Below are 12,438 nucleotides of genomic sequence, written 5' to 3' on the forward strand. Positions count from 1 at the left end.
TTGTCCAGTGGCTCAGAGTAGTCCCAGAATCAATAAAAATGACACTTGCAATGATGGTTATTTAATGTCAGTCCAACTTCTTTCAATTGTATAATTTAAAATCAAATAATTTTATTAGAAGGTGCACACTCCTATAGAAGTGTCAACCTTACATACTGTAGCAAAGTATATAGAAAAGCTACGCAGTAAGAACAGTTGATCAAATTACATTTAAGATGATGTGTTTTTATGTGAAAGGAAGGGCATTGGGATTTAATTAATCATTAAACTGTATTCTTTGAACTTACTGGAAACTGTGCTTTTGCATAGCTACACAGTACAGTATGTTTAGTGTATAAACTGTAAGTGGATAGCATACAGTGCTGTGTTCTTCATTAAAATGTATGTAATGCACTTTTTATTGAAATGCTTGGGACTTGTATAGAAAAACGAATAAAGTAGATGTTATTACTACATGCATCTTTAGGTTTACATTGCAACAAAAAATTGAGAATGTCAGATTGGTAGAAACTGTAGAAGTTTCAAATAATCTGTTGTGATGTAGAGAAGAATGAGTCAAGTTTGCAGACTTGTAACTCCATATTAAAATGTACTTACTCGAAAGTCCCTTGCCATTCAGTGTCAGACTTGAACACTTAACACAAAAATCGTAAGTGCGTATGGGGAATGTTTCAGGTACATTAACAATTTCTACTCTTAATGTATACCAATAAGTAAATATGTGTATGTGTAACAAATAATGCTCTAACGTTTTCAGGTACCGGAGCCTGAAGCATTTTAATTATGATGTTTGTCAGAGCTGCTTTTTTTCGGGAAGGACAGCGAAAGGTCACAAATTGCATCACCCTATGGTGGAGTATTGCTTACCTGTGAGTATTACTAGAATGATGCTTTAAAAATTAATTTTCAAACTGGTTAATTTCGCAGTTTATTTTGCCGAAATCCCTTCTGCACACCAAAACCCACAAGCTGATTTCATGATCTGGGCGGATTCATTCAAATTCGCCATTAACTGCACTCCGGACGGATTTAGTTGAATCCAGAATCTGTCTGCAGATTGTTAAATAGGAACAGAGAGAGAGAGAAACCTTTCTAATTTAATTAGCAGTCGCTGTGTGTGTGTGTATCCCCTCACGCGTCCTTCCAAATAAATTAGGGAGACATGCCTCTGCTGAAAAAGGAGCACACAGTAGTGATATGCAAATGGCTATGAAAAGTATATTTAAATGAGTTCCGTCCCACACTTTCCCATTGATTTGAAACAACCACTGCTTTTCTAGGCCACAGCTCTAGCAGTGTGAGCTAAACCAGAAGATGGCTAGTGTCACTATCACAGCAGTGCTTCACCTTGTTTTTAATTGTGTGTGTCAGAGAATGGGTTTTATTTAATCTCTATTAGAATATCAAGCGAGAGAAAAGGCAATCCTTTAGATGAGGTGTACTCCTAAATAATCAAAGTTGGTGAAATGCCCCTATGAGATGTATAATGACGTGGACAAAGTAACTTTTAATACATATACAATACAGGGACAGGACAGAGGGGAATGACAAGAAACAGATAATGAACTAAATAGAATAGATAGGGATGGGCAAATAGCTAGGGGACATGCAGGTAAAATATGGGGCAACTGAGAGTTTGGCAAGTAGGGAGACATCCATATTAAATACAGATAATACTAGAATACTTCTAAAGACTAAATATAATTGGAGTAGAAAGGCAGGAGCAGATAAGATAACAGTAACACAAACTGTAAAAAAAAAACATAAATGCATGCTAGCTAATGCATGAAGCCTGACAGATACAATGGGGAGCTTGAATTAATAACTACAAGAGAGCAATATGATATCATAGGCATTACTGAAACATGGTGGGTTATCCAATGGTGGGATAACTCGACTGGGCAGTTAATTTAGAGGGATATTCCCTTTTCTGGAAGGATCAAGCAAATAGAAGAGGAGGTGGAGTATGTTTATATCTTAAACCGGATCTAAAACCTATTATAAGGGAAGATATTTATGAAGGGATTGATGAAAATGTAGAGACCATGTGGATAGAAATTAGTGGAGGTAAAAGTACAAAAAAAAATGTTTATAGGGATATGCTATAAACCACCAAATATCTATAAGAGAGATGAAGCCAAAATACTTTTGCAAATGGAGAAGGCATCAAAACTAGGCCATATTTGCATAATGGGGAATTTTAATTATCCAGGCATAGACTGTGGCAATGAGATTAGCATTACAATGAAAGGGAACAGGTTTTAGGGGATGCTTAAAGACAATTACATGGCCCAAATTATTCAGGAACCAACCAGGAGAGGGGCAATACTGGATTTGGTAATATCAAACAATGTAGAAGTATAATAGTAAAATTTCAAGTCAGGGAACATTTGGGAAACAGTGATCATACCATGGTCTCATTTGAAATAAACTATACTACATGGGTTCAACAAAGACTTCAAATTTTAGAAAGGCACATTTTAATAAACTGAAGAATAATCTACAGGGAATATATTGGGGTGACATTTTTGCAGGGAAAAATGTGGACGATAAATGATTGATAGAAAAGCACACTCAGTGTGTACTCGTGGGTAACACATAAAAGAAACAAGTCTAAACCAATGTGGCTAAATAAACAGGTAGGGGAGAAAATAGACAAGAAGAAGAAGGCGTTTAGATTCTTGAAGTTAGAAGGGACGGAGGCATCATATCAGAATTATAAGGAATGTAAGAAAAGTTGCAAAAGGGCAATCAAATGAGCAAACATTCTAAATGAAAAAAGGATTGCAATAGAAACTGAGATCAACCTTAAAAAGTTCATTAATAACAAGAAAATCAGAAAAGAAAATATAGGACCCATTCTGTGTGAGATGGGCAAGCAAATTTTTGGAGATAAGGAAAAAGCAGAGTTATTAAACAAATTCTGTATTTACAAGGGAAAAATCAATTGCAATAACTGTGCCGCAGGAGGAAGCCACAACCTCTATATTAACAAACAATTGGTTAACTGATGAAGAAGTTCATAGGCGGCTTGATAAAATTAAAGTAAATAAGGCACCTGGCCCCGATGGCATACATCCAAGAGTTCTTAAAGAGTTAAGTTATGTAATAGCCAAACCATTATATTTAATATTCAAGGACTCGATCTCCACAGGCTCAGTACCACAAGATTGGCGTAAAGCAGATGTGGTGCCTATATTTAAAAAAGGGAGCTAGAACACAACCGGGAAATTACAGACCTACAGTATAAGCCTAACATCAATAGTGGGGAAGCTACTTGACGGTTTAGTATGGGATAATATTCAGGAATACCTAATGGAAAACAAAATGATTAGTAGTAGGCAGCATGGATTTATGAAGGATAGATCATGCCAAACTAACCTTACTAGTATCTTTGAGGAGGTAAGTAGGAATTTAGACCAGGGTAATGCAGTTGATGTGGTCTACTTAGATTTTGCAAAGGCTTTTGATACAGTTCCACACGAGGTTAGTGCGCAAAATAAAGCAAATTGGACTCAGTAAAAATATTTGCACCTGGATTGAAAACTGGTTGAAGGGCAGATAACAGAGAGTTGTTGTAAATGGAACCGTTTCAGGTTGGGCTAAAGTTATGAGTGGAGTACCTCAGGGATTGGTACTGGGACCCCTGCTTTTTAACTTGTTTATTAATGACCTTGAGGTTGGCATAGAGACCAAAGTCTTCTACTTTGCTGATGACACTAAATTGAGTAAGGTAGTAGAATCAGAGCAGGATGTAAGTTCTCACCGGAAGGACTTGGAGAGACTGGAAAGTTGGGCAGGTAAATGTCAGATGAGGTTTAATGCACATAAATGTAAGGTTATGCGTTTGTGAAACAAGAATAAACAGGCGTCTTACAAATTAAATGGCCCACCTCTACCCTTGAAGTGACGTAAAAAAAATGTTAGGCGCAGTTTGCATAGTGGAGCTACGAAATGTGCATATTTTGTCCAACAATGCAAGTTGGAGGCTTTTTTGACAAACCGATCTGATTGGTAGAGCCAGAGTGAAATTGCTTCTAAAATAGCCTTTGACACCGATTGGGCATGCGAAAAGATCTTATAGAATAGCAAAGTATGCCTATTTGCTTCTGAAAGGCACTTTAGAAGCGGTTTGTCACACTGGGGAGCTAAGCAGAGAGTTTATTTCTCATTTTCTCTACCAGGTATTACCGGTGACATTATCAGATGTATACATATTAATTTTATTCTATTCTACCAAACTGACAACCTTGAGTGAGGCATTTTATAAGTTACAAAAAAAAAATGAAAAAGGGTAAAACAGATAGAATAGAGGAACAAAACCATAAGAGATGGGGTAAGGTACCAAATTCCTGGGTTAATTTTAGATTATTTTTCCTGTAAGGGGTCTGCTATATATAAACATTCCATTTCTACATTATGAACCGTGAAATGTAAATGTTATTTATAATACACCTTGTACATTAAGATGTCAGTGTAAAATATCAATTTACTCACTGGATTTTTCCATTAGATACAGAAACTGCAGCAATAGATGCATCTGGTAAAAAAATTAATGCACTAAAGTTTAGTGCTTGAAAAGAAACAGGTGTAGATTTCCAAATCGCCTTTGAGCATATTACTGCATGAAGAAGTAACTAAGTGGTATCAGAAATACTGTACTATCCAGATGCACAAAAGCAGCCTGCCGCACTAGTTCACAAAATGTGGAGGCCTGGAGATGTATTTGTTAATATTTTGGGAGCCTACTGAAATGGTTAATTGAAAACATAGGTTTCCAAGGCATACTGCGTAAACCGCAAAATATATTGTGCATATTTATCTTTGTATTGGTTTTGCAGAGCCCAGTCCATCATCGTAGAACAAGACAGGCACCACAAAACACTAATCTCCAGGTCTACATTTTATTGTACATGATGCATAAGCAGATAAAGTGATTGGAGTCACTGAAAATTGTTGTAGGCAGGCTGAATCATGCTCTTTTTTTAGCCAGTATCTTAATCAAAGGTCCACTCCTTTTCCGCCTAAATAGCAACTCTTATTCTCACGGTTATCCAAATTGATTAGCTCACCACTTAGCAGATGTGGGGATCATACTTGAACAAGCTGGCAGTACCTTGCACTGGCAGTGTGAAAAATATTTAGCTGTCTCCTTATTCCCTTTCCTGCACTGTTTCGGCACATTCATATTTCCTTGCAGTAGACTGTTAATATTGCTTAATGTAGATCATGATCTACTGTACTATATCTACTCGTAACGATTGCTTTACTTAGTACAATACATACAGTATCTGGTAATCTAAGCTTGACTTCTGTGGAATTTCTCTGAAGATTTACATATCTATACACAGTACTATATTGCTCTTTACATTGCAAGATATATTATATAGGAATGATGTGATATCTCCATGGTTATTGAAGGGTTTTGCATGTCAGAGGTGCATGGCTCCCTTGTGATTCTCTTTCCTGAAACGTGACATGCTCCAGTATAAAGCAATACGTACTCCCGTATTGCTAAAGATTCTTCTACTTGGAGGGCAGAGAACGAACATTATTGGGACTTTGGAAAAATGGAGGGGGGGCCATGTAAATAATATTAATAAATAATAATAATTTTATTTCATATAGCGCTTTTCTCCCAGTGGGCCTCAAAGTGCTTCACAATTACAATGCAGTGCGTGGTATGCAGCACTGTACATGCGATTTTGACAGACACCGTCCCTGCCCCGTATAGCTTACAATCTATGTTTTAGTAATGCTCCTTTAAATACAATATGCGAAAGGCATACAATGAGTTTGTGCATTTGTTTGTTTCTGTCGCCAGAATAATCCTGTAATATTGGTTTACGAATAGTGCTCTATTTAATAGTCATTAGTGTTTACAGCAACCCCTATACAGTACTGATTACTCAAGCAGCAAAGCCCTGTTCATGAACGTTGTCAAGGTTTAGAGCAGGGGTGCTCAACAATGATTGAGCCACCTGTGCTGAAGCTGGGATGTCCTGAGAACCTGGCCTGTTGGGGGGGGGGGCTTGAGGACTGGATTTGTGCACCCCTGGTTTAGAGGAGACTTACAGCAGAGCAAGCAGTAAATGCCTTATTTTCCACTTATAGCTGCCTGGGAAATAAGTTTTTAGTGTTGCTAAGTAGTAGAGATCTCCAGTATCACTCAAAACATACTAATTGTCTCCTGGCTAACACAGAACTTCCAAGCATTTCAAGAATACACACGCTTTTCTGACTTCTAATCCCTTGAGGCAAAACTTCAGAGCTGATACTTGTCTCCCAAAGGATGGATCCGCTGTTGTTGTAATTGCTGTTGATTTGTTACTTCAGAAGGATGCTGACCGATATTGTATTCCCCTAAAGAAGCTCATAACGTGGTAGGCAACATGTCAGGAATTATTATCTTAAACGGCAGTTTATTCCCTAACGGGGGAATATGCTTCAGACGTAATAATGCTTACTCGCAGACATGCCTCCTGAGAGCGCTCTTGGGTAGAAGAGAAATAATGTAATTGGTGCTTACATTTAGAGAAAGAAGTAGGCTTTCTACATTTTCTAGGCCGTATGGTTATTGCATAATGTAAGCAGTGTAGTACCTACTGTACACATGGAAACTACTTTTTTACATGGCATATTGTTTTATTTGGAAGTCTTTTAAAGAGGCAATTCAAGCACTTTTTTTTAAACATTTAAAAATTATATATGTAGCGCTGTTTCCCCCACCCTATGGGAAATGTGGCGGCTACTTTATCTGTGGCTCACAGGAGGCCTGAACCTCCGCTGCTGGGAGCCCGGGGTGTACCCGATCCGTCTGGTGACAGCGCCTCCACCTGTGAGGGATCCTGTCAGCGCCGGATAACCCCTTCACAGGACCCAATGCAATTAGATCCCACACTTGTATTTAATACCAGTTTACTGAACACAGGTACAACTAGGTATGTCATTAACCTACATACAATATAGGCCTCGCATGGCCGTAGCCCCACCGTGCCCTTCAACTGTAGTGTCCACCCCTGATGGGATTTCCCCAAAGTACTGAGGGGCCCCTGGGCACCCAACCTCCCTAGTGTCCACAAGAGCCAACCCACTCAATGTGTGTGACAGCGCTGCCCACAGTAACTGAAAGTGTTATAGTTGGTGCACGTTGTGAGGTACCTGCCCACGTGCTCCAGCACCCGGGTATGGCCGAAAAGCAAAAGGGATCCACTGATCCAGCGACGTCGATGTCAGTTAAGCCTCCGCCTCTGCGTGAGGTGAACTCTGTTAGGAGGGTCTCACATTTGATAGTCTATGATAGTGCAGTGGTGGTCCTGCCCCAGACCACAGTCCACAAATCGCTGTGCGGCGTCTTCAAATGGCACTATACACTAACTGTATACAGCTACAGGGGAAATGTCCCTAGCTAGGGGTTTCCCTGTAGCAGCTACAATCTGATTAGGTGGGTGGGGCCTATCTTGGACCTAAAGGGTTAATCTGGCCTAGTCTGGATGCCACTGACACCCAGACTCTACCTTCCCTTTCTCTGTCCTAGCTCCAACAGTCAGTACCTAAAACTGTCAGAACCCCAACTGTCAGAATTCTAACTGCCATGCATCTCTCAGGCCTATTGGTTGCCTGGCAACATGTGGTCTGCTGCCCCTGAGGCTGCTTTAACTTGTAGTTCCCCTGCTATGCTATACTCCTAATGGCTGCCTCTTGCGCTTGCTTCTGCGCATCCCCACCGCACTCTTCCCAGCCTCTGCTGCCTACTCGGGCGATATATATTTTACACAGGATTGAAGTAGGGGTCTATGGAGCTGAGCCCTATTAATTTCAGCTCTGGGGACCACCTGCTTCCTGAGATACAGACCTCCGAAGGGGTGCCGGTATCTCTCTGCTTTTTAAAGCGTCAGCGTTACGTGATGACATCATGACGAACCTGATGACATCATGACTTCCTATTGACCCGCAGAGCATGGAAGCTTTTAAAAGCGACAGAATGATGGTGCAAATCAAGGCGCTAAACACTGAAAGTGATCACTAACTATAAAGTGATAAAATAACGATACAATATCATACGTGAAAGTGATTTAAGTGACTATAATAATGCCAATTGGCGTGATAAATTAAATGTTGCAACTCCCTGCTCAAACCCACTGGCAGGGACTGTCTTCACTGGTCCCCAGAAGGTAGATACGTTTTTTTACAACCCAGGGGGAGCATGTAGGAAAAAACAACAAGAAACAGCAATCTAAGTGCAGATGGAAAACTTTGTGAGTCAATTCACAGGATATCTTAGCTCGTAAGTACAGCTTACTCACAAGATGGGAGTGGTATATGTGCAACAACTGGTGACTTGAATATGTGCTAGCTCCTATATCCAGGCGTTGATACACTCCAACTCAGGTGCTCAATGCGATGGTGAAATGCAAAGACAAAAGAACATATCTATGGTGCAGGTCAATAGTATAAAGGTTAATCTTTTATGTAGATTCTAAAAATGCACACTTACAATGCAAAACTGGGGATATCAGTCCACACCCATTGATCAATTAAGGGTCAGGTTTTTTAATTGTAAACACGCTGCACCATTTTCTGTGTGTGACTTTGTATATTATTGTATAGTGCAAGATTACCCACACAATACTATTGGAAATGTTGATGGCAAGAGGCACAGGATAAACATGGATCTCTTTGCTTTCACAATTTCACTGACACTTGCCCCCCTAAGAGCTGCAGTTGGGAGCTGGAACTAGTTGTTATGTCTTGATTCTGTTTGACCAACAGAGAAACATTAGGCTTGTTGCAGTGAGAAAAAACAAGTCCAACAAATTAAGGTACAGAATTTTGTTTCCCCAGCAGAGAGCAAAATTAAAAGATCACAATTTGTTTTTCATTGAAAAAATACTTTTTTTTTTATAAATAGAAAATTATTTATTTTGAAACAAAAAAAACCATAATGTCAAGACAGACTGGGTAAGAATTGTTCATTTAAAGAAACGTTGAACACGAAAAGTGTAGAGAAGGAGTGACTCAGTCAGTTAAGACACTGAGGCTGTAAACAATGACATTGAGTTTGAATTAGGGAATCTGGTTCTGTTCCCAGTGTCAGCTCCTTTTGAACTGAAGATAGAATGATTTCAAGCCTAAATATTAATTATGCTATATTCTCTATATTCATATATATTCAGCATGTAACTGGTTAACATAAGTAATTTAGTATTAAGTTACAAATTATTGGAAAATGATAAGTTGCCTCTTCAAAGATAAGAAGATAAATTAGTTGGTAAATTAGTCGGAAGACAGGCAGTGTAGAAATGTTTGCTGAGTTGCAAGAGTTTGGAATCAAAGGTTAGTTAAATAGATAGTTTGTAGTAAAAGACAATACAATAAAGTTGGGTCTTAAAAGCTTAGGAACATAGGATTAACTGTAGTTACTTAGTGACAGAACAAAGAGGTTCTTCTAAATCACAATAAATATTGCTAAAGAAAGAAACAGTGTTCTAATGTTGATGATTAACTGAGAACATTTTGGGCTGACACTGAGAAAAACAAGTGATTGCTATGTTTAGACTGGCTATGAGAAATGTATAAAGATTGCATTTGGATTTATAGAATTCAGAATCATTTAACACCACCAAGCTAAGAACAAGCTAAGGATTCTCCACTCTAACTAAATTCTATGTGCCTGAATGCTGTAACTCATGGGTGCGCAAATTGGGGGGATTCTCTGTGGGAGGCGCGGGGGTTACAGAGGCCCTGTGCACTTCCCGAAGGCATTTAAATTAAATGCCGTGGAAGCGGCGAAGGCCCCTGTAACTTCTCCTTACCTTGGTTCAGACGGCTTCTGGTGACACGTCGTCATGGCAACGTGACGTCATGATGCCAGAGCCAAGATAAGGAGGGATGTACGAGGAGAGGGGGACAGCCGGCAGGGGGGAGCAGGGGAAAAAGATTGCGCTCGCCTGCTGTAACTGACTGAAATTATGCTGTAAAAGATGGTTTCTATTATCTCTGAATAAATTGAGAAAAGAACTGGACTGTGGACTATTTGATATATATTGAAAGGTGGGACATTTATTTGCACCCATCTAATGAGCAAATGTTCATGACCTTGGGCAAGTCACTTTATGATTTTTGTGCCTGAGGCACAGGAAGATAGATTGTAAGATCTACAGAGCAGGGACTGTGTCTGTAGCAGTCCTATGTGCTGCGTACTGTGCACTATACTGTCATTGTGATGTGCTTTGAGTCCCATTTGGAGAAAAGTACTGTATGTAATAAAGTTATTAATATTTAAAACTTACATCAAGTAGGTATAGCCTAATTTAGGATGTACATAGTCCAAAATCCTTGTGTATGTTAACGTCCTGGCATTCTCTTTCCCTTTAATTGTTGGCATCATTTGTACGATGACTTTTTGATTAGTGTACCACATTTTGGCCTGTTCTAGGTTTCATAATAAGTACTTTTGCTTAATGCAAGAATGTTCACTTGACAAAACTGTGTCCTCCTAACGAATTGGGCTAGAATAACGAAAACATCAGGTGGCTCAGGTGTATTCTTTATCTGATGATTACCACTCTGTCAGTGTGAATGAGTTTAAATGCCAGATGATGAGCCTTGCCTCTTATTACCCTGCTTGGTGGTTTTTGGGCTTCTGTACAGCTAAGTTACTCAGATGCTCACAAGCATGTAGCTGCCATTTACGCGCAGCCAAATGGGCATCTAAGCAAAATTGTTATTGTATTAGCATTCTCTGTATATTCATGCAGAGTGGTGACAGTGACACAAGGAACACAGTGATGCAGAAGAGTATATAGCCTTAAAAGATAGAGGAGAATTTTGTAACTAATAGGGGATTAAATACTGTAGGAAGCCAGGAGAGGGATTTCAGCATGAGAGAAGCTAAGACAGGGTTAGGAGAGAGTGAAGCGATTCTAGCAGCAACTTTTAGGATTGATTGTAGGAGAAACAGGTGAGAGGCAATAAGGCTGTACAGCAGAAGGTTACAGTAGTTGAGACGGGAGAGAATGAGGGCTGGCGTTAGAGTTTTAGCAGTAGAGCCACAGAGGAAAGGGCGTATCTTTGCAATGTTACGGAGGAAAAAATTACAGGTGTTGGCTACATTGTGTATATTGAGTGTTAGAGGAGAATGTGAGGAACGAGTCAAATGTGACACCTAGGCAGCATGATTGTGATATTGTGTGTATGATAGTGCTGCCAACAGTAATGGAGAAGGGGGCAGTAGGTCCAGGCTTGGGAGGAATTATGAGGAGCTCTATGTTTGATGTGTTAAGTTTGAGTCAGTGGAGGGCCACCCAGGATGATAGAGTGGAGAGACATTCAGTGATCACTGCACAGTACATACTGCAATTAACCCAAAGTGTATGGTTGATCAGTGTGAAGAACTCTGGGATAACAGAAAAGGCAAAAGTAGTAACCATATGTGCTTTTGGTGCAATGAGAGTAAATGTGACCGTGTACAATAAGTGGGGAAGAGGGAAGATACACTACTGCAACTTGTGTATCCTATATTCTCATAGTTATTGCCAACACTTTGTCTGAATGCTTCCTGCAAAGCTCATGTCATTTCTCACCAAGGCAATTTAAGTTGTGCAGACACTGAGTAAACTGGTGATTGCAAGTTGTGCTTGGGGAGCATGAAGATGGAAACACATTAACTTCTTCCACATACACAAAAACCAAACAAAAAAAGGGTAAAATAAATAGATGATGCATAGTCCTTGGGCCTGTAAAATGTTTACTCAGTGGTTACAGCTGGGATTGAAAAATGTGTTTAAAAACAGGATTCTTTAGCAGAGCAATTTAATAAGTTCAGCTTTCTTGGAATGATTCCTTTAGCTGTGGTGTGTAAGCAGCGTGATGCAGCAGGCTATTCACTTCATACAGTCCCTGCAGAGGCACCAGATAGTAAAAATGACACTTTCACATCATCTTTCCCGCAACCAATGTTTTAGACTGTCACATAAAGGCATATAGCTTTGAACTTGTCTGCCCTTTTTTGTGTTCCATTTTAAATTTTGTTACCAAAATTCCCTTTGCATACGTTGTGTACATGTTTTCTTTACTTTATCTGTTGATTTCTGGCTACATTGATAACAAAAAAGAAACAGGTCTCCGTATGCTGCACTCTCATATACAATTAACTAGTAGTAATGTTTTAGTTAATAATTTACTTTTATTGGGTATATACTAAAATATAGTCAGAAAGGTCGCCGCCCTGATGTTATTACGTCAGTAACATGTGATCTCTGAGGGCGCTGAAACACTCCACTTGCTCCTCTGATGGGCTTTGCTACCGATGGAAAACTAGCAACTAAGTATCAGTGTTTAATGTGTACTACTGTACCTAAAAGCCTATTATATCAGAATAGCAGTGCAGGGTCCTCTAAAGCAGGGGAGCGCTAACTTTAGTTGCTGTGCCCCCCT

At 39.5% G+C, this 12,438-nt stretch overlaps 1 protein-coding gene across 10 annotated transcripts in view; it reads left to right on the plus strand.

The window, feature by feature from the left end:
- UTRN (utrophin) overlaps window positions 1–12,438 on the plus strand; it is a 678,467-nt gene that overhangs the window by 630,118 nt on the left and 35,911 nt on the right. For all 10 annotated transcript variants that reach the window (XM_075596593.1, XM_075596597.1, XM_075596594.1 and 7 more), the window contains one exon: window positions 758–869. In XM_075596593.1, coding sequence (XP_075452708.1) covers window positions 758–869 — 112 coding nt within the window. The remainder of the gene's footprint in view (window positions 1–757; window positions 870–12,438) is intronic.

Source organism: Ascaphus truei, chromosome 4, assembly GCF_040206685.1.
Source record: "Ascaphus truei isolate aAscTru1 chromosome 4, aAscTru1.hap1, whole genome shotgun sequence".
Classification (NCBI taxonomy): domain Eukaryota; kingdom Metazoa; phylum Chordata; class Amphibia; order Anura; family Ascaphidae; genus Ascaphus; species Ascaphus truei.